Raw genomic sequence first — 21,851 nt, 5'->3', positions numbered from 1 at the left:
GTTTCCCCCCCGCCATTATGTTTTTATTGTAATTTTACTGGTGTTAGCCGCCCTGAGCCCGGCTCTGGCCGGGGAGGGCAGGGTATATTAAAAAAAATATTATTTGTTATTATTATTATTGAGAAAGAAACCCAATAAACAACCCATTCCTGGATATCCTAAGAACCTAAAACTCAATTTTTTTACACACCCACACACGTCACCGTGGTTTAATAAACCCTAATTAAACAAGCTGAGAGTCCCCCATTGTTTCTGATAGCACTCACCGATATAATCATTGGATTTGCCAATGTCGTAGTCCCAAACCGATATGTCGAGCTGCTTCTTGGCTAGGTCGCTGTGTTTGATATCGTAGAAAAACTCCTGCCAAAAAGATAACACTCTCCATCAAGGATCAAGTGGTGGAGCTTTGGGGAGGGGGTAGAAGGCCTTGGCCCGCTAGCCTCCCCCTCCTTGTTCAAAGCAGGCTTCTGTCGATAACCAGGAAGAAGAGGAGTTTGGATTTGATATCCCGCTTTATCACTCCCCAAAGGAGTCTCAAAGCGGCTAACAATCTCCTTTCCCTTCCTCCCCCACAACAAACACTCTGTGAGGTGAGTGGGGCTGAGAGACTTCAGAGAAGTGTGACTGGTCCAAGGTCACCCAGCAGCTGCGTGTGGAGGAGCGGGGACGCGAACCCGGTTCCCCAGATTACGAGACTACCGCTCTTAACCACTGCACCACACTGGCTCTCAAACTTCGTTCAGACGAAGCAAGGAGGGGGTTCAGTTCTAGGGACGGATGGAACTGAGCACAGGTGGGTTGATGTGAAGCCAGCCTAGCATTCACTATCTACAATATATACACCACAAACTCATCCCTGTTTCATCACTGCCCATTTCTGGGGCTGCCTCTAAAGTACTGCCTTCCTGACCACTGGCTATGTTGACTAGGGCTGATGGAAGCTGGAATCCTATCTGGGCCGGGTTGCAGCCCGGACTTTGGTAGCAAAGGGGTGGAAGGAAGAAGAAGCCCCAACAGTAACGGACTGGCATAATAAACTACACGAATTTGCTGAAATGGCGCAGTTGACAAATAGCCTGAGAGGCAACTCAAAACAAAAATTTATGGAAAAATGGGATAGATATATGTTCAAAAATATAGTAAAGGTTCGCTATCTATGCTAGCGTTCGATTGACGTTGGAGAGAAATTGAGTTGAGAAACATAATTAAGGGTACATATTGATATAGGAATGTATTAGATAAAATGTAAAGAAATATACAATAATAAGAGTACATTCATTTGTAAAAAAAGAATATACAACGAGATTGACAGGAAATCCATAGTGCTGGTACAAATATTATTTTGAAATGGCTTTATGTCTTTGTTTCTTTTTTCCCCTTTTTTTCCTTTCTTTAGGTACATAAATTTGGTATATAAACTTTGTATACATGTTGGAAATTATATTATAATATGCCCTGTAATGTAATATGATAATGTATTCATATGTGACATAAGAACTTTAATAATAATAATAATAATAATAATAATAATAATAATAATAATAATAATAATAATAATAATGAATCCTATCTGGGCCTTTTCAGTGGTGGCTCCTGGCTGTGCAATGTCTTCCCGAGTGAGGTGCACTGGTACCTCCCTCTTTATTGGCTTTCAGGAGGAATCTGACAACATTCCTGTTTTCACCCAGGCGTTTGGTGGCTGAAAAAGTACTGGATGGAAGAATGTTTTTGAACTTTGCAGAAACTGATTTTAGATGTTTTTAACAGTGTTTTTAGAATGTGTTAAACTGTTTGGTTTGTTTTGTTTGTTTGTTTGTTTAATGGTACATCTGTTTGTCACCCAACTCCTTGGGGAGGAAGAGCGGAAGGTTAATACAGCACATAGATAATAATGATGAATAAATAATCTGGAGACCATCAGGCTGGGGAAAGCCGGTGTGTGTGGCAAACAGGCTCTGAAAATCTCAGATCCACGAATGCACCACATGGAATGTGAGAAGAGGCCTTAGAATCATAGCGTCGTGGAGTTGGAAGGGACCACAAGTATCATCTAGTCCAACCCTCTGAAACACAGGAATCTTAGCCTTGCCTCACCTCATTAAACTCCGGGTTCAACGTCTTCTTTTTAATCTGAGTCTTCTGTTTCGCTTTCTTCCCCATGTCCGGCTTTAAGCATCTGAAAAGAAGAAGATGAGAGCGTTTTTCTCCAGAACTTGGAGGATTGTGAAAGACAGCTGGAAAGCTAAAAGGGGCAAGCATCAGTCCATGCGGAAGGAAATAGGGTCTCTCTTCTGACCAAGTTTTTGGAATGTAACGGTGATGCATAATCGTGGAAAGAGAGAGCAGGGAGGTGGTTTGCTGAACTGTCAAGCTACCATATTTTTCGCTCTGTAAGACACACTTTTTCCCTTCTAAAAAGTAAGGGAAAATGTGTGTGCGTCTTATGGAGCGAATGCAGACTGCGCGGCTAAGCCAGAACAGGGAGAGGGAGCACTGTGCAGGGCTCTGTCTCGCTGTTCTAGCTTAGGGGTTAGCGACGCAAAGCCTCCTCAGGGCAGTGGGGTGCCTTCATCCCACTGCCCTCCGGAGGCTTGGCGGGCTGTCCCAGAAGCCTCCGCAGGGATGAAGGCTCCCCATGCCCTGCGGAGGCTTCGCACAAAGCTAGACCAGCTACAGGGAGCGCTGCGCAGCGCTCCATCTAGGCATTCTGGCTTTTGGGTGGTCCCGCAAAGCCTCCGCAGGGCACGGGGATGAAGGCTCCCCTTGCCCTGCTGAGGCTTTGCGCAAAGCTAGACCAGCTATCCCAGCGGCTATCCCAGAAGCCAGAACAGGAAGAGGCTATTCCAGAAGCTAGATCCCTCTTGCTGTTCTGGCTTCTGGGATTCAGAATTCCCCCCCCCCATTTCCTCCCCCCCAAACTAGGTGCGTCCTATCATCTGGTGCGTCCTATAGAGCAAAAAATACGGGTATTTCTTTGGGGGGGGGAATGAACAGAAAACAGATTATCCCAGAGGTGATGGATTTGTGACTCTCCACAGGTGACAAACATGTTGGGCCACCGCTCCCACCATAGAAGGAGCAGCTGCTTGGCATGTAGAAGGTTCAACACTCCTGCCTGAAACCCAGAAGAGCTGCTGTCGTTCAGTGTAGACAATACTGAGCTCATGCTGCTGCTTCCCCTCTGCTACTCCTCCTCCTTCTGGCTCCATCTCCTCCCAACAGGGATGGGGCAGAAAGTTGGTCCAGTCAGCATTTTAACCAACCCCAATCACAGTTCCCAAAGCATTATGCGAACCAGAACACAGCCAAGCCCTAAAATGTGCACTTTCCCATATTTTGTGAGGGGTCCCTCCAGCCAAAACAAATGAATGTTTGCAAACATGGATATTTAGAGGAAAGCGTGCATATAAATGCATGTAAATTGAGGAGGGGAGAACCCAACGTTGCTCTGCATTCCGCTTGGAGAAATTCAGCTTTTCCTATGCTAAAAAGTCCCAAACACTGAAGCCTTTCTTCATAGGGGAGCCACACCCTTGCCTGCCACTTCCGTCCTGGAAAAAATGGGGTTGGATCGCAACATTTGCCAAGAGTTGCGTTATGTCACACTGGTGGCCAGCAGAGCTGAACGATTTGGTAAAGCGGCGAGATTTAGTAGGAATAGGGAAGGTAATGCAAGATTACATGGCAAAGCACCAAAATTCTTGAGGAAAGAGGCACACTTTTCCTGAGCGCACTCAGAATTGCAAGCGACTAAGTAATTAGAGACGTGGGTGGCGCTGTGGGTTAAAACACAGAGCCTAGGACTTGCCGATCAGAAGGTCAGCAGTTCGAATCCCCATGACGGGGTGAGCTCCCGTTGCTCGGTCCCTGCTCCTGCCAACCTAGCAGTTCGAAAGCACGTCAAAGTGCAAGTAGATAAATAGGTACCGCTCCGGCGGGAAGGTAAACGCCGTTTCCGTGCGCTGCTCTGGTTCGCCCGAAGCGGCTTAGTCATGCCGGCCACATGATCCGGAAGCTGTACGCCGGCTCCCTCGGCCAATAAAGCGAGATGAGCGCCGCAACCCCAAAGTCATCTGCGACTGGACCTGATGGTCAGGGGTCCCTTTACACTTTGCCTTTACTAAGTAATTGACAGGGACGCGGGTGGCACTGTGGGTTAAACCACAGAGCCTAGGACTTGCCGATCAGAATGTCGGTTCGAATCCCTGTGATGGGGTGAGCTCCCATTCCTCGGTCCCTGCTCCTGCCAACCTAGCAGTTCGAAAGCACATCAAAGGGCAAGTAGATAAATAGGTACCGCTCCGGTGGGAAGGTAAACAGCGTTTCTGTGCACTGGTCTGGTTCGCCAGAAGCGGCTTAGTCCTGCTGGCCACATGACCCGGAAGCTGTACGCCGCTGGCTCCCTCGGCCAATAAAGCGAGATGAGCGCCGCAACCCCAGAGTTGGCCATGACTGGACCTAATGGTCAGGGATCCCTTCACCTTTACCTTTACCTAAGTAATTGACAATGCCCAGGTGTTTGTGCCCAGGACGTACATTTTCACAAAAGGGTCAGAGTAGCCGTTGGCGTCCATGGCCGCTAAATGGACGCAACGCACGATGCCGACGACAAGGCCTCCTTTTGGAGTGCTGTACATGAGGGACACCAGGATTTTGCCCCGTTCCTCCACGTCGCCCGCTTGGCCCATCTGTGGGGGAGAAAGAGAGAATCTATATTTTGGGATAGAGTCACAGAATCACAGAATTGTAGAGCCACCTCATGAGAAGAGAAGACTCCCTGGAAAAGACCCTGATGTTGGGAAAGATGGAGGGCACAAGGAGAAGGGGATGACAGAGGACGAGATGGTTGGACAGTGTTCTCGAAGCTACCAGCATGAGTCTGACCAAACTGCGGGAGGCAGTGGAAGACAGGAGTACCTGGCGTGCTCTGGTCCAGGGGGGTCACGAAGAGTCGGACACGACTAAACGACTAAACAACAACAACAAATGGTCATCATCCGAAGCTCCTGCAATGCAGGAATCACCACTAAATCATCCCTGACTGGAGGCTTGCATATGTCAGTCTGCATTTCTTAGTGCAGAAAGCGTTGATCTGATGGGCAGAGATCTTTTCTATTCTGATTACTTCAAGAGGGTTCTGGAAGCTTCTCTGTGTGAAGGAAACAAGCAGAAGCTTCATGATGTTTGGGTTATTCCTTCAGAGAAGCTGAGTACAGCTGCTTTAAACTGGTTCTCTTATCTCTTTCTGTCAAGGTGATACTGGCCATAAAAGAAAGGCCATATGGGGCCTTCTGGCCTTTTCCTTCTGGTGTGGTGTTCTGTATACAGTGGTACCTCAGGTCACAGACGCTTCAGGTTACAGACTCCACTAAGCCAGAAATAGTACCTCAGGTTAAAAACTTTGCTTCAGGATGAGAACAGAAATCGGGCGGCGGTGGCAGTGGCAGCGGGAGGCCCCATTAGCTAAAGTGGTACCTCAGGTTAAGAACAGTTTCAGGTTAAGAACGGACCTCCAGAACGAATTAAGTTCGTAACCTGAGGTACCAGTGTATAGTGTTAAGGTTTAGCCTTATTGTAAGTTATTGTAAGTTTTAAGTTGTCTGCTGCAACTGGATTTCTTATAACACAGTGCCAATCCTGAATGTATTGGATTTGTGACCCGTAGGCTCATTTGCCTTCAGTAGCAATAAAGCTCTGCTGGATGAAATATTAATTGCCTCTGGTCTATTTTGGGGGGATCCTGAAACGTTTTTTAAGTTGTTACTCTGCTAACTATACAGTGGACGCTCGGGTTGCAAACGGGATCCGTGCAGGATGCGCGTCCGCAACCCGCAGCGTCCGCAACCCGCAGCGGCGCATTTGTGCACGCACGGGTTGCGATTCGGCGCGTCTGCACATGCGCACGCACAAAGCGCTTCTGTGCATGCACGACCACCGAAACCCAGATGTAACCCGTTCCGGTACTTCCGGGTTTCGGCGGAAAAAACGCACCCTGAAGCATCTGTAACCCGAGGTATGACTATACATTGGAATCTGCTCTGGATCAGTATTGAGTAGAATTTCCATAACAAAACAACTTCTACTGAGAAACTTCCAAGGGAGTCCTGTTCTGCTGTCGAACAGTTCTTCCAGGTACTTTAGCTGAAATCTCCTTTCTTGTAATTTGAATCCATTGGTTCAGCTCCTCCCCTCAGGATCAGCCTAAAACCAGCACTCTGGCCTTGTTGGAATCTGCCCTTGAACTGGATGGAGGAGCGGCAGCTTTAGAAACCTTTAACTCAACGGTTCTCAACCTGTGGGTCCCCAGATGTTGTTGGACTACAACTCCCATCCTCCTTGACCACTGGTCACATAGGCGCCGACTCCATGGGGCTTGAGGGGGCTCGAGCCCCCTCAAAAAAAATTTTGGGGGGGCTCAGCCCCCCCAATAATCTCGGGCGGGCGCCCTTCCAGCAGAGCGCCGCCGCCGTCCGCCGCCGCCTCCTCCTCACCTGCTCCTTCGCCAGCCAGCCAGCCGCGCGCCCTAATCGGAGGCACTGCCGGAAATCCCGCGAGAACAGGGGAATCCCGACTGGCCACACCTCCCAGCCAGCCAATCAGCTGGCTGGGGGGGCGTGGCTTGCCCTATTTAGGGCCGGAGCCACTTTATTTGCATATTCATGAGCTTATTTATTATTCATGAGCTTTCCCGGGCCCCCCCAATATTTTTTCTAAGTCCGCGTCCCTGACTGGTCATGCTGGCTAGGAATAACGGGAGTTGTAGTCCAACAACATCTGGGGACCCACAGGTTGAGAAACACTGCTCTGACTTCAAGCCCCACCCCCCACTCGCATGTGGCCCCTGGAAGGCTTGCCTTTTTGGCAATGTGGCCCTTGGGCTGAAAAAAATGGTGTAGATCATCTAGAAAGATATCAATACGGATTGGGTATTTGAAGAAATAAGCATTAATTTGCAATTGGGTTGGGGGTTTTTTGCCGGTTATTTTTGTTGATTTCCCAAATTGTTACAAATTGTTGCCAAATTACTTCAATTTAATACAATTTCCAATTAATCTGCAATGGTGCAAATCTTCTAGGAATTTCCCCCCCACCCCGATGGATTTCAATATGAATTGTGGTATATTTAAATCTATTTAATAAACTGATGGTTTTTTATATCTAAAAATTATTTTTTTAAAAAAAAGTAATCTGCATAGGGAAACACATTGTCTGCCTGGGTGGCCAAATTCAGTTCTCCCTTCAGTCCAAAGAAGCTTGGGTTGCCTTCACATTGTCATGTTAATCAGATCTACTCTATAAACTACCAGATCAACCATGCAAACATGAGAACAGCTTCCAACATCTGTTTGGAAGTAGCCATTTGAAAGCTTCATTCACAGGAGCCGGCATGGACGTTTCACATACAGTGGTACCTCGGGTTAAGTATTTAATTTGTTCTGGAGGTCAGTTCTTAATCTGAAACTGTTCTTAACCTGAAGTACCACTTTAGCTAATGGGGCCTCCTGCTGCTGCCGCGCTGCCGGAGCAAGATTTCTGTTCTCAACCTGAAGCAAAGTTCTTAACCCGAGGTAATATTTCTGGGTTAGTGGAGTCTGTAACGTGAAGCATCTGTAACCTGAAGCATATGTAACCCGAGGTATCACTGTATTCAGGTTGTCATTTGAGTGCTGCAGTCATCAAGTGACGGTCTCAGAAGCGGATTTAGGGGGTGGGGTGCCAAATTTTGGCGTCACACATACCGCTGCTAAAATTTGAGGCCCCAAGATCTGCCACTGATGGTCCGAAAAGCACAAAACAGACCCTTGGGTTTTCAAAGAGTAACTCAGAAAATGCGGTGAAATGTTAAGTGTGACCACATGAGGGCACCTTGTGCAAAAAAACCGTTCTAGGGCAGGGGTAGGCAACCGACGGCCCGTGGGCCGGATGCAGCCCAATCGCCTTCTAAATCCAGCCCGCAGATGGTCCGGGAATCAGCATGTTTTTACATGAGTAGAATGTGTCCTTTTATTTAAAATGCATCTCTGGGTTATTTGTGGGGCCTGCCTGGTGTTTTTACATGAGTAGAATGTGTGCTTTTATTTAAAATGCACCTCTGGGCTATTTGTGGGGCATAGGAATTCGTTCATTATTATTATTTTTCAAAATATAGTCCGGCCCACCACATGGTCTGAGGGACGGTGGACCGGCCCACGGCTGAAAAAGGTTGCTGACCCCTGTTCTAGGGGGAGTGGGATTTGCTCAGCAAGATTGCCCAGCCACCCTCCTGGCACCCAACTAGTTGGTTTCTGTCCTACTGACCCAGGCTTTCCTCTCCAGATTAAAAGAGTCCTAGCAGTGGTGTAGCGTGGGGGGGTGCAGGGGGGGCCGGCCGCACCGGGCGCAACATCGGGGGGGGCGCGCTCGCACTCGCAGCTCTCTGCCCCTACCTGGCTCCACGGGTTAGGGGGCGCAAATTACTTGCCTTGCCCCGGGTGCTGACAACCCACGCTACGCCACTGAGTCCTAGATCTCTCCCCCTAAGCTTCACATTTTGCAAAGCCAGCCAACAATCCTCAGAAAAGCGAGGAAACAGGAAAGAGACTAACAGCACTGCAGTCGGGAATTACTAACTGGGAAGACTAAACTAATTCATTCTTCCCCGCCCCATGGATTTCCAAATGTTGCATCTTCCAAAGACCAGCTTAGAACGGGACAGGCACCGTTAAAGCATTTTGGACTGCCGTCTTTTAGGAAGGAAATAGAAAAAAAGAACTGAGAAATTGCACAAAACAAATGAAATACCGTGAAAATCCCTGAAACGAGAAGTAACAGTCTTTAACATCAGCAGTAACACCTAGACCATGGGCGCGTTCCAGCCCTGTTCTTGAGTTTGTTCAAAATCTAAAACAGCTTTATCTCATATTCCTTTCTTTGAATTTGTGCCGTTTAGGTTTTTAAACCTTTTTGTAAAAGCAGCACTAGAATTTTCAGAGTTGAGTCCTCAACCCTTTATTATTGTGCTTGGCTTTCTTCAAGCTGGGCTTTGTTTAAAACTTGCTATTTAGGTTTTCAAACCTTTTTTGTAAATTCAGTATTAGAAACTGTACTTTTAAGTCCTCATCCTTATCCTTTATTACTGCGCTTTGCTTTACCTAGGTCAAGCTAGGATTATAATACGTCAGAATTTTTGGGGTTCTACCCTTGTTTGAATTTTGGTCATTTAAAGTTTATGATTTTTCCATTTCCTTCTGAGGAAACTGAATAGTTCAGTGAAACGAGGTTTGTAGCCGGCATCCCGTTAAGGCTTTGTTCTATTTTAGGTTTTTCTAATTTTTTCCCCTTAAGCTTTTTGATTTTATTATTTAGTTGATTTCCACATTATTTCTAGTCGATTACTTCTTGTTTCAGGGATTTTCATGGTATTTCATTTGTTTTGTGTCTTTTAGGAAGGAAGATCACAAAACAGTCTGTTCAATGCACTCCACAACTGGCCTTAAGGATGAATAGAAAGACCTTTTCCACAAATAACAGATCACCTTTCTACTGGTTGCAGCTTGTCTACTGATTGCTCCAAATCTGAAAGGTTTGGATAATTTGCAGTTGTCTGCTTGGAGATGAAAGGTTTGGACTCTGTGGCTCTCAAGGAAAAGCCGACTAAACAGTTAGCAGCACTGAATGGAAAACGAATGGAAAGCTGTTCTGTAGAAACAGGGTATGCCTTTACCTATCAGAAACTGACTCTGGCCTGTAACCTCTGGCATGGAGGTCCAGGAGGGATGAATTAACCATTAAATAAGCATGTGCTTGGGACGCGGGTGGCGCTGTGGGTTAAACCACAGAGCCTAGGACTTGCCGATCAGAAGGTCGGCGGTTCGAATCCCCGCGACGGGGTGAGCTCCTGTTGCTGTCCCAGCTCCTGCCAACCTAGCAGTTCAAAAGCACATCAAAGCGCAAGTAGATAAATAGGTACCACTCCGGCGGGAAGGTAAATGGCGTTTCTGTGCGCTGCTCTGGTTCACCAGAAGCAGCTTAGTCATGCTGTCCACATGACCCGGAAGCTGTACGCCGGCTCCCTCGGCCAGTAAAGCGAGATGAGCGCCGCAACCCCAGAGTCGGGCACGATGGACCTAATGGTCAGGGGTCCCTTTACCTTTTCCTTTTTAAGCATGTGCTTAGAGCATCAAGGGGCTGGAGAGCAGCACAGAAATTTTCCATTGCCAGATTTACCATGGACCATATGGTGCCGCTGAACAAGGTTCCACACAAAAAAGGCTCCCACAATAAATGAAAAAATTACATACATAATTACATTGAAAAATAATAATAAAATAGCAACAATAAAATAGTAATAACGATCAATTGTACTAATGATATACATTAATCTTGGGGATACAACAAAATTAGAATCTAGTAACTGGTAAACTAAAGACGCGGGTGGCGCTGTGGGTTAAACCACAGAGCCTAGGGCTTGCCGATCAGAAGGTCAGCGGTTCGAATCCCCATGACGGGGTGAGCTCCCGTTGCTCGGTCCCTGCTCCTGCCAACCTAGCAGTTCAAAAGCACATCAAAGTGCAAGTAGATAAATAGGTACCACTCCGGCGGGAAGGTAAACGGCGTTTCCATGCACTGTTCTGGTTCGCCAGAAGCGGCTTAGTCATGCTGGCCACATGACCTGGAAGCTGTCTGCGGACAAACGCCGGCTCCCTCGGCCAGTAAAGCGAGATGAGCACCGCAACCCCAGTTGTCCCCAACTGGCCTTAACGGTCAGGGGTCTCTTTACCTTTACCTTTAACTGGTTAGCTGCCACTCGGTCCACTGAGGCTTACGTGATCATTCCAGGTCTCCCAGGTCCTGATCTAACCACTGAACCATCACTGCCTTCCCCTGTCCTGCACTAACAGTCTGATCAAGGCCCTGGAACTAAAAAATATGTTTCAGTCTAAGAGGGCATCTGCTCAGAAAATAATTTAGCGTTTCTCCTCAGCAGCTTAGTTGTGGCCATGGAAAACGAGGCGAAACCTCCCCTCAGTCTAGGTAATGTCTTACCTCATCTTCGTACAACGCCATCCCTCTTGATGATCCAGTTGTACCTCCACGCTTCATCTTGGGGTTAGTGGCGAGTGAAAGATGGGGGGAGGAAAAAAAGGTTTCCTTTAATATTGTCCAGAAGGTAGCTTGAGAGACCTTGAATTAAGGAGTTCCTGGACCACTTTTTCCTACTCAAATGTACCGTATTTTTCGCTCTATAGGACGCACTTTTCCCCCTTCCATAATTAAGGGGAAATGTGTGTGCGTCCTATGGAGCGAATGCAGACTCCTTGGCTTCAGCGATAGCAACGCGAAGCCACCGAAGCGCAGAGGGAGCGCTCCCTCTCGCTCTCCAGGCTTCACGGATAGCCGCCTGAAGCCTTTAGAGCGCAGCGGGAACTCACACTGCGCTCCGAAGGCTTCGGGTTCCTTTTGCTGAAGCTGGGAGAGCAAGACTCTCCTGGCTTCAGCAGAGAGGGAGAGCTGCGCAGCGCCCCTTCAGTGAAACGGAAGGAGAAATGGAAGGGGCTCCATTTATCCTGCCGCTTCGCTGTAGGGGCGCTGAGCAGAGAGGGGGAGAATTTTTTCCCCCTTGTTCTCCCCCTCTAAAACAAGGTGCGTCCTATGGTTGGGTGCGTCCTATAGAGCGAAAAATACGGTATCTATGACTTTCTCTCCCCCCCCCCAACAACCCCCCACAAGCTGTGTTTGAATGAAAGCAGGTTTATTAAATACGCAGGCTGTGGCCCCAAACATTATCTCCCCAGAGGAATTTTCCCACTGAGTTCAATGAGGCTTCCCCCCCCCTACGTTTGTGTAACGGAAAATTCCTGCCTTAGCCAATTAATGGTACAACTTTCACAGCGCATGCGTTCGCTCACAAGGAAATCCCACATGTTTCAAGGCACAGAGCCAGAGTGAAGACCGCATCCTGAAAACATAGCGTCAGAAGACCTCCCTGTAGCTGGATCAGGCCAGTGGCCCAACTGGTCTAGAATTCTGTTCCCACGGTAGCCAACCAGATGCCACAATGGGAAGCCCGGGAGCAGGATCCAAGCACAAAAGTCCTCTCCCCAGCTTGTATTCAGACTGGGCACAGTACGCCATGATCGTGTCTAACAGCATTCTCCTCCATGAACTTGCCTAAACCACTTTTAAGGCCGGCGAAGTTGGCAGCCATTGGCACATCCTGTGAGAGTGAGTTCTGTAGCTGAACTCCGTATTTTTCACTCTATAAGACGCACCAGACCACAAGACGCACCTAGTTTTTGGAGGAGGAAAACAAGAAAAGAAATATTCTGAATTTCAGAAGCCAGAAGAGAAAGAAGGATCGCTACACAGCGAAAGCAGCAATCCCTCTTTCTGTTCTGGCTTTTGGGATAGCTGCGCAGCCTGCATTCGCTCCATAAGACGCACACACATTTCCCCTTACTTTTTAGGAGGGGAAAAGTGAGTCTTATAGAGCAAAAAATATGGTATGTGTTGTGTGAAGACTCCTTCCTTTTGTCTGCCCTGAGTCTTCCGGCCCCCAAATTCTACATTATAAGAGAGTGGTTTTCTCGCACATTTTTTCCACACCATACAAGGATTTTTCCACACTATGCAAGGATCACATCACCTTGTACTCGACCCAGGGGATGGATCAAGGCTGCAGCGCTTGGGACTTTTTACTTCAGATAAAAGGCAAGTGAACAGGTGATAGCAAAGAAGCTTATAAAATTATACACGGCATGGAGAAAGAGTAAAGAGAGGGGGGAAAGGTTTTCTCCCCCTTTCACGGTGCTGCAAGCCAAAAGCATGCAATGAAGCTGAATGTTAGAAGATTCAGGAAGGGCAAAAGAAACTACCATTTCACACAGCACAAAGTTAAACTATGGAACTCACTGCCGCAGGAGGCCGTGATGACGGCGACAAACTTGGACGGCTTTAAAGGAGGACTGGGGAAATTCATGGAGACAAAAGCTATCTAACTCTTGAGGGCTATGCTCGGCCTCCACAGTTGGAGGCACCAATGCTTCTGATTATCAGTTTGTTTGCTTGCTTGCTTCTTGATTGAATTTATATGCTGCCCTATACCCGGGAGTCTCAGGGACTCACAGAATAAAATCAAGATATAAAACCACAAAATACCTAATAAAAATAAAAACAACAACCCAATAGCCCCCTCCCCCCCCAAAAAAAAACATTTTAAAAGGGCATAGGATGTAAATCGGATCAACCAAAGGCCTGGTTTAAAAGGAACATTTTTGCCTGGCGTCCAAAGGTGTATAATGAAGGCGCCAGGCGAACTTCCCTGGGGAGAGCATTCCACAGACGGGGAGCCACTGCAGAGAAGGCCCTGTTCTCGTGTGGCCACCCTCCAGACCTCTTGAGGAGGAGGGCCTCAGAAGATGATCTCAGGGTCTGGGTGGGTTCGTATGGAAAGAGGTGGTCCTTGAGGTATTGCGGACCTGAGTTGCCGGAAACCACAGGAGGGGAGAGGGTTGCTGTGCTCGGATCCTGCTTGAGGGCTTCTCAGTGAGGCGTCTTGTTGGCCACTGTGAGCACAGGGTGCTAAAATAGATGGGCCATTGGCCTGACCCCAGTAGGGTCTGCTTATGCTCTTATCTGTCTTTAATCATAGATGCCCAGTGATGAAACCATGGATAGCATTTGCTTCCTTCTCCTTAACCCGCCGTGTTGATTCTTAGTTAGAAAAAGCCATCCTTCCAACTGTCTGCCCAGCAGACAACCTCTCCTACTCTTCCCAACTCAGATTCCCATCCCCTCTGTGCTACAGAGCAGGTCCAAACATGTTCACGTAAGAAAAGACACACAAACCATCACAATGAATGGGACAAGAACATAGACGACGGTGAAATGTACCGGGATGACTCTTTCCAGACAGATGTTGAAATTCTTCTTCTGGTTGGCCTTCACTTTCTTCAGGGCCACCCTCGTCTCACCTATGAACTCGTTGTGGCCAAATTTGTCCTCGTCACACACAGAGATCCTGAAAGGAACAAACATGCATGCTCTGGATATCTCCCGCTTGGACTACTGCAACATGCTCTACGTAGGGCTACCTCTGAAGGTGACTCGGAAACTGCAATTAATCCAGAATGTGGCAGCTAGCCTGGTGACTGGAAGCGGCTGCGAGACCACATAGCACAGGTCCTGAAAGACATACATTGGCTCCCAGTACATTTTCAAGCACAATTCAAAGTGTTGGTGCGGACCTTTAAAGCCTTGGCCCAGTAGACCTGAAGGAGCGTCTCCACTCCCATCGTTCTGCCCGGACACTGAGGTCCAGCTCCGAGGGTCTTCTGGCAGTAACCTCCCTGCGAGAAGTGAGATAACAGGGAACCAGACAGAGGGCCTTCTCGGTGGTGGCGCCCAACCTCTGGAACACCCTCCCATCAGATGTCAAAGAAATTAACAACTATCTGACGTTTAGAAGACATCTGAAGGCAGCCCTCTTTGGGGAAGTTTTTAATGAGTGCTGTTTTAATGTATTTTTAATCTTTTGTTGGAAGCCACCCAACTTGGGGAAACCCAGCCAGATGGGCAGGGTAGAAATAATAAATTATTATTATTATAAATAGCTGACTGGTAGCAGCTCTCCAGGGTCATAGAATCATAGAACTGTAGAGTTGGAAAAGACCTCAAAGAGTCATCAAGCCCAACCCTCTGCAATGCAGGAATCTCAACCAAAGGATCCATGACAGGTGGCCATCCAACCTCTGCTTAAAAACCTCCAAGGATGGAGTGTCCACTGTTAGAATTCCTGCTCCATGATTGCAGTCATGGGATTGTTGTCTTTCACATGACGGTATATGTTTTGACTCCACAGAGTGGGAAGTGACGGAGACAGGATGTTTGTGTTACTGTGTTCCGTGAAGTGGGACTATTGTCCTTTGTTCATTTGCAAGAGAGGGAGAGGGAGCTATGTTGCAGTGCTCCGTGTGTGTTTATATGTAAATAAAGTAGATTAGCCAAAAAGCTAAGTTGCTGAGGTCTATCACGTGCATGATGCACAAACTCTGCGGATCCCTAAGTGTGCCGGTGTCGGTTGCCATCGGTCGCTGTGATGTTCGGGCTGAAGAAAGCTTTTGAAGCTCCCGAACGATCGACCAGGAGGGAGAGAACATGCCAGTCGGGCATGTGTCTCTGCCAGAGTCCTACTCGAGTGTAGGCAACTCCTGAACCTCCAGAGGGAGACCAATCCCACTGTTACAACAACCCTAGTTCCCGCCCAGCCCCATCTCAGAAGGACCTTTGAAGACGCTTTGCATCAGGTCTCCAGAGGTAACTTTGTGGGTGTAAGCCGGAACGATCCCATCATGTTTGATTCAAAGTTTGACGCTTAACCCTTTGACTTGCCTCAATGTCTTCCTCTGCATGTCCTCATCCGTGATGCCATGGTACACCAAGGTCTCATTCCATGCAGGGTTCCGGGTGTTCCTCAAAGTCTTGGTCCTCAGCTTGTTTGACTGGAAAACAAGCAGAACTATTAAAACATGTATGAGTCCTTACAAACCTCCCTGATCTGAATGCCTTTGAATGGGCCATCATGCCTGATGGACTATATCAAGCCATATTGGAGTGGTTTGGGTTTGTTTTAGCATACAAATGCGCTATATTTTAATAGGTACCTTTATTCTGCAGGATTTGTCAAGGCTGTCTGAGTAAGACACCAGAAGGAAACTTGCAAAACAACCTTGATCAATTGACCCAGCTGAGGTCTTATCCCCATTTAACTTTCCCCTGCTCAGTCCACAATTCAAAGCTCTGTGCCTGAGCATTTCACAAAACTCACTGGCATTTCCTGTGGGTGGACAAAAAGTTTAAATTTGTTTGGCAAAGGGAAACGCCTCCTTGCTTCAGACTGGGACAATCCTGTCCTCCCTAGAACTTAGTTGCATAGAATTCCCCTTGCCCCACAGAGCACAGCTTGGCAGAGCTGCTCTTTGATACAGCAAAGAGGAAGAAAATCCATTAGAGGAGTTGAGTCACTTGTCAGCAGGTGCCCCTTTTTTCCAAGGTACCAATTAGACCTGGATAAAAACCTTCGCAGCAAACCAATCTTTTTAAACCCCCGGTAATAATTAGATTTTCGGGCAGAGGCTTCACCTCGCGGTAACAATGCCACTTTCTAGACCCGCCATTCTCATTAACCTGTTTCCCCCACAGAGTGCAGCTAGGAGCTTTGACAAAGGCTGTGGAACAGGCACGGAAAACTTCAGCCCCCAAAAACTGGGGATGGGGAAAGGTGTTGAAGGGGGGGGAAAGAACTGCATTTAATTTAACCATTAACAGGAGTCAGTGGGTGGATATTCTGGGTTAATGAACACAGATGAAATAAGAAAAGCCTGCAAGATCAGGTCTATGGGGTCTCATCCAGTCCAGCATCCTGTTTTCACAGATGGCCAAACAGATGCCTATTATAGGAAACTCGAAGGCAGGACCCGAACACCAGAGCCCTCTCGCATCCTGCGTTTTCCAGAAACTGGGATTCGGAAGTATTCTCTAGTTATCTCCTGCTTGGACTACTGCAATGCGCTCTCCGTGGAGCTACCTTTGAAGGGGACCCGGAAACTACAACTAATCCAGAATGCGGCAGCTAGACTGGTGACTGGGGGCGGCCGCTGAGACCATATAACACCGGTCTTGAAAGACCTACATTGGCTCCCAGTACGTTTCTGAGCACAATTCAAAGTGTTGGTGCTGACCTTGAAAGCCCTAAACGGCCTCAGCCCAGTATATCTGAAGGAGCGTCTCCACCTCCATCATTCTGCCCGGACGCTGAGGTCCAGCTCTGAGGGCCTTCTGGCGGTTCCCTCATTGCGAGAAGCAAAGCTACAGGGAACCAGGCAGAGGGCCTTCTCGGTAGTGGCATCCGCCCTGTGGAACGCCCTCCCATCAGATGTCAAAGAGAAAAATAACTACCTGACATTTAGAAGACATCTAAAGTTCAGGGAAGTTTTTAATGTGTGACCTTTTAATGTATTTTTCATCTTTGTTGGAAGCTGCCCAGAGTGGCTGGGGAAACCCAGCTAGATGGACGGGGTACAAATAAATTATTATTATTATTATTATTATTATTATTATTATTATTATTATTATTATTATATTTCTGTCTCCAGCAACGGAGGCAGAACACAGCTTCTATCATGACTAGTAACCACCGAGGGCTTTCTCCTCTGTGAATTGGTCCAATTGCATTTTAATGGCTTCCAAGTTGTTGTTGTTTATTGAATTTATATACCGCCCTATACCCGGGGATCTCAGGGCAGTTCACAGAATAAAATCAAGATATAAAACCACAAAATACCTAATAAAAATAAAAACAACAACCCAATAGCCCCCACCCACCCCCAAAAAAAAACATTTTAAAGGAGCATAGGATGTAAATCGGATCAAAGGCCTGGTTTAAAAGGAACATTTTTGCCTGGCACCTAAAGGTGTATAATGAAGGCACCAGGCGAACTTCCCTGCGGAGAGCATTCCACAGACGGGAAGCCACTGCAGAGAAGGCCCCGTTCTCGTGTTGCCACCCGCCAAACCTCTTGAGGAGGAGGCACACAAAGGAGCGCCTCAGAAGATGATCTCGGTTGGTTATCACTATTTCCTGTGGGAGCCATTTCCACGGTTTAACTATGCGACGGGTGGAAAGGTCCTTTCTTTTATCTGTCCTGGACGTTCTAAGATTTGGGTTCGAGTTCTCGCCTTATGAGAGGAGAAAGGAAGCTTCCCTCGTGTCTGTCTCTAAACCCTTTATCTGCCCCACCAGCTCTTGAAATGTAAAAGCTGAAAACATGGTGGCATCGATTTCTGCTCTCCTAGGTGAACAGAGCAACCTGACAGGCGATTAAGCTCCTTCTGGAGGTCAGGTGAGCTGGGAGGAATGCCCTTCCTGGTCAGGGTCAGCTGACATCTCTGCTGATCAGGGTCATGTGCCCCGTCAAAAGTGTGTGATTTGCTCGGGCTTTTAAAAGCCGGTTTTAGTACTACCTTCGAGATTTCCTTTATTGCTATGGTGTGTCACTGTGACACTGTGTGCTACTGTTTGGCTGACTCGACTAAGTTCATAAGTGGTGTAATTACACCGTGGTTCCATGTGCTGTGTTCTGATTTTGGAAAGGAGGGAGGATATTGGTTCATGTCTGCTGCTGCTTTAGGCCTTGGAGATTTCCTTCTCCCCATCTCCGCTGAGATAGGAGTTCGTGCATTTCCCCTTAATTCCTCAAAATGTTTTCATACAGTTTTCATACAGTCAGGGACGGATTTAAGTTTGACGAGGCCCTAAGCTACTGAAGGTAACGGGGCCCTTTATATGTCCAGCTGTCCTTTGACAACAACAAACCGTTGTTGTTTTTTGGTGTTGAATATATGCTATATGGTAATTTATGGACCTAAAGCCATTTGCGCATAACAAAATATGTATTTTATCAAAGTAATTGTTGAACTGAAATACAATTAAGAAGTATATTTATAGTGAAATACAATTAAGAAGAAGTATATTAATAGTGAAATAATTATTAAGCTCTAACTGTATGTTTTATTTGTTTTTTATCTTATATTTTGGAAATGTACATCCAGGGTGTTTTTTTCCTTTAAATTTTTTGGGGGCTCTAAGCTATAGCTTGTTTAGCTTATCTTCTTCTTCTTCTCTGGCGATCCCTCGTAACCAAGTAAGATTGTCTTCCATAAATATGGTTTTAACAATGAGTCCTTCAGTGACTGTGGAGGCCAGTTTTGGATCCACACATCCTTCCACAGTGGGGACATTGGTTTCCAGGTGGGAGTTGATCACGGTGAGGGTTTGCCAAGCGTGACTTCCTCTTAGCATGTTTCTCCCTTGCGTCCTGAGTTCGAGTGTCTTCAAAGCCCATGACACCTTTTTGTTTTTTATCTTATATTTTGGAAATATACATCCAGGGTTTTTTCCCCTTAAAATTATTTTGGGGACCCCAAGAGAGTGGGGCCCTAAGCTATAGCTTGTTTAGCTTATACATAAATCCAGCACTGCATACAATCATAGAGCTGGATGTGATCCATAGCTGTCAAGTGTCCCTTATTTGAAGGGACAGTCCCTTATTCCAGCGCCATGTCCCGCTGCTGTCCCTTATTGATGGATGTCCCTTAAATTTCAAAGGAAGCAGCTCCTCTCCCTCCCTCCCTGCCGGCCAGGGAGGAGGGAGGCTCCAACTGTGTTGCTTGGCTGTGTTGCTCACCCAATAAGAAGTCTAAGAACGACTGGGGGGTGGAGCTTGCATGCCTTGTGTGTGGCTAGTTAATGCAAGCTGAGAGGTTTTTTGAATGCTGGACGCCATTTTGTTGCACGTGCTGCTGCAAACTTTGCAGTGCAAAGCCAGGCCGGGGAGCCATCTTAAGTTGAGGCTGCATAGGCCTTGTGGTGCATGTGATTCAGATTCTATTCAGCTGAACCTCTGGTTACAAAGTTGGTTGGACAGTGTTCTCGAAGCTACCCGGCATGAGTTTGAGCAGACTGCAGGAGGACAGGAAGACTGGAGTGCCTGGAACAGGTGAGGCTGCAGGTCCCTTATTTTGGCTGCTGGTCCCTTATTTTCAAGGCTGCTGGTCCCTTATTTTCAAATCTGTAAGTTGACAGCTATGATGTGATCCCTCGAGTTATTTAGTCCAACCCCCTGAAATGCAGGAATCACAGCTAAAGAATCTCTGGCAGGTGGTCATCCAACCTCTGCTTCAAAGGCTTGGTTTCCAGACCCTTGACCATCTTGTTTGCCCTCCCCATAGCACCTCCCAGCTTGTTGTCCTGGATACAGTTGCCTCTTATCAAAGGAGGAGGACGAAGGGACAAAATTGCCTTACCTTACTGGCCCCTGGCAAAAGGTGCAGCTTCACATAAGGGTCTGCCAACCCATTGGAGTCCATCGGTTTCAAGCCCTGGGCAGGAATAAAATCAGGGCAGGCTCATTAACTCCGCCAGAGGCCAAGTTGTCTTACTGTATTTTTCGCTCCATAAGACGCACCTGACCATAAGACGCACCTAGTTTTTAGAGGAGGAAAGGGGGAAAGCCCCATCTTTTGGGGGAATCAGCTCACAGTTGTGCAGCTTCTTTTGCAAAGGGAAAAGTCCCGGTTTTTTGAGGATCAGCTGAAAGTTGTTGAGCTTACTTTGCAAAGGGGAAAAATCCTGTTTTTATGGGGTTCAACTCACAGTTCTGCAGCTTCTTTAGGAAAGGAAAGGGAGCCCTTTCTACAGTTTCCAGACAGATAATCTATTCAGCCAGTCCCATGTCGCTGGGGAAACAAACAGCCTCCGTCTGCAGAACATTCAATGGAGGCCTGGGCAAGGGGGTGAGGCCAGAAAAGGAGCCAGCGATCGACCACACATTCGCTCCATAAGACGCACAGACATTTCCCCTTACTTTTTAGGAGGGAAAAAAGTGCGTCTTATGGAGCAAAAAATACGGTAACTCATGCAATGATCAAACGAGGATGGAATAAGACGGGGTGGAGAATCCTTTCGGCTCTGTGGGCCAGATCTTTATCAGGATCTGCATAATGGGCCAAATTTGACGCTGTGGTGGGTCATCCACCCATTAATCACATGACTTAATGTGACTGACAGGCGGGCGGGGCTTTTTGCTCCAGTCTTAATGGCGTGGGGCTGCTTTAAAGCACTTTCCCCTGTGAGAGGGGAAAATCTTTCACTGCCCTCCGCTGCTGCTAGGGATAGGGTAGAAATTCAATTCAGTTTGCACTGGAAGGCAGATCTATCAAATCTGCACTTTCCAAAACAAGCAGCAAACTGAAACAAGGCTACCCAGATTCACACACCCCCGTAGAACAACTGGAAAGGTTTGTGCAGAAGACAAATAATAGGCATTGTGGGCCACCTCTGAGCCTGATAATCTTCCAGTTCTCTAGCTGATTTCCTCTTGAAGGACCCAAAGGGTGGCGCCAGTCCTGTGGAACACCCTCCCATCAGATGTCAAAGAAATTAACAACTATCCGACTTTTAGAAGACATCTGAAGGCAGCCCTGTTTAGGGAAGCTTTTAATATCTGATGAATTACTGTATTTTAATGTTTGGTTGGAAGCTGCCCAGAGTGGCTGGGGAAATCCAGCCAGATGGGCAGGGTATAAATAATAAATTATTATTGTTGTTGTTATTGTTATATTATTATTATTATTATTATTATTATTATTATTATTATTATTATTATTATTATTATTATTATTTACCTTTGCCTTGATGAGGGTGCATTGCAAAGAGCTGTTCTCCTGGTCGTACAAAAGGCTGAATTCCAGAGCACCAAGAGTAGCTGGGGAGAGAGAAGGGTTAATGCTGACAACATGGTTGGGCCCGTGGTGTTGCAGGAAGGTTAGAGGGAAACAATTCTAGCATTTGTTTTCCAGGAAAAAACGACTTTGGTGGTGGGTGTCCCACTCAAAAACAGATACAGTGGCACCTTGTTACTCAAATGGCTTGGCTCGAGAACAAATCGGCTCCTGAACGCTGCAAACCCAGAAGTGAGTGTTCCGGTTTGCAAACGTTTTTCAGAAGCCAAACATCTGGTGCGGCTTCCGACTGAGCACAGGAAGCTCCTGCAGCCAATCGGGAGCAGTGCCTTGGTTTTAGAACTGTTTCAGGAGTCAAACGGACTCCCGGAACGGATTAAGTTCGAGAACCAAGGTACCACTGTAGTTTGGCATAAGATTTGGCAGCAGTTCGCCTGTGAGATCACCTTACCCCAAGTATGCCCTCTCAACCGCACCAGTCTGCAGAACTGGCACTATTACAGGGGCCACATAACATCCGTTGTGCGCTGGTAAGAAATCAGTCTTTTAGTATGCTTCCCACAGCCTGG

The 21,851-nt window shown here is 47.2% G+C and overlaps 1 protein-coding gene across 3 annotated transcripts in view; it reads right to left on the bottom strand.

Moving 5' to 3' along the window:
• RPH3A (rabphilin 3A) overlaps positions 1-21,851 on the bottom strand; it is a 128,438-nt gene that overhangs the window by 1,559 nt on the left and 105,028 nt on the right. For all 3 annotated transcript variants that reach the window (XM_081203043.1, XM_081203044.1, XM_081203042.1), the window contains 8 exons: positions 21,226-21,305; positions 19,846-19,920; positions 15,373-15,482; positions 13,876-14,002; positions 11,029-11,085; positions 4,540-4,691; positions 2,098-2,179; positions 267-363 (listed from right to left, as the gene is read on the bottom strand). In XM_081203043.1, the coding sequence (XP_081059169.1) occupies positions 267-363; positions 2,098-2,179; positions 4,540-4,691; positions 11,029-11,085; positions 13,876-14,002; positions 15,373-15,482; positions 19,846-19,920; positions 21,226-21,305 (780 nt within the window). The remainder of the gene's footprint in view (positions 1-266; positions 364-2,097; positions 2,180-4,539; positions 4,692-11,028; positions 11,086-13,875; positions 14,003-15,372; positions 15,483-19,845; positions 19,921-21,225; positions 21,306-21,851) is intronic.

Source organism: Podarcis bocagei (assembly GCF_964188305.1).
Source record: "Podarcis bocagei genome assembly, chromosome: 7".
Taxonomy (NCBI): Eukaryota; Metazoa; Chordata; class Lepidosauria; order Squamata; family Lacertidae; genus Podarcis; species Podarcis bocagei.
Note: the sequence above shows the minus strand (reverse complement) of the source record. Positions and strands in the feature narration are given on the sequence as shown.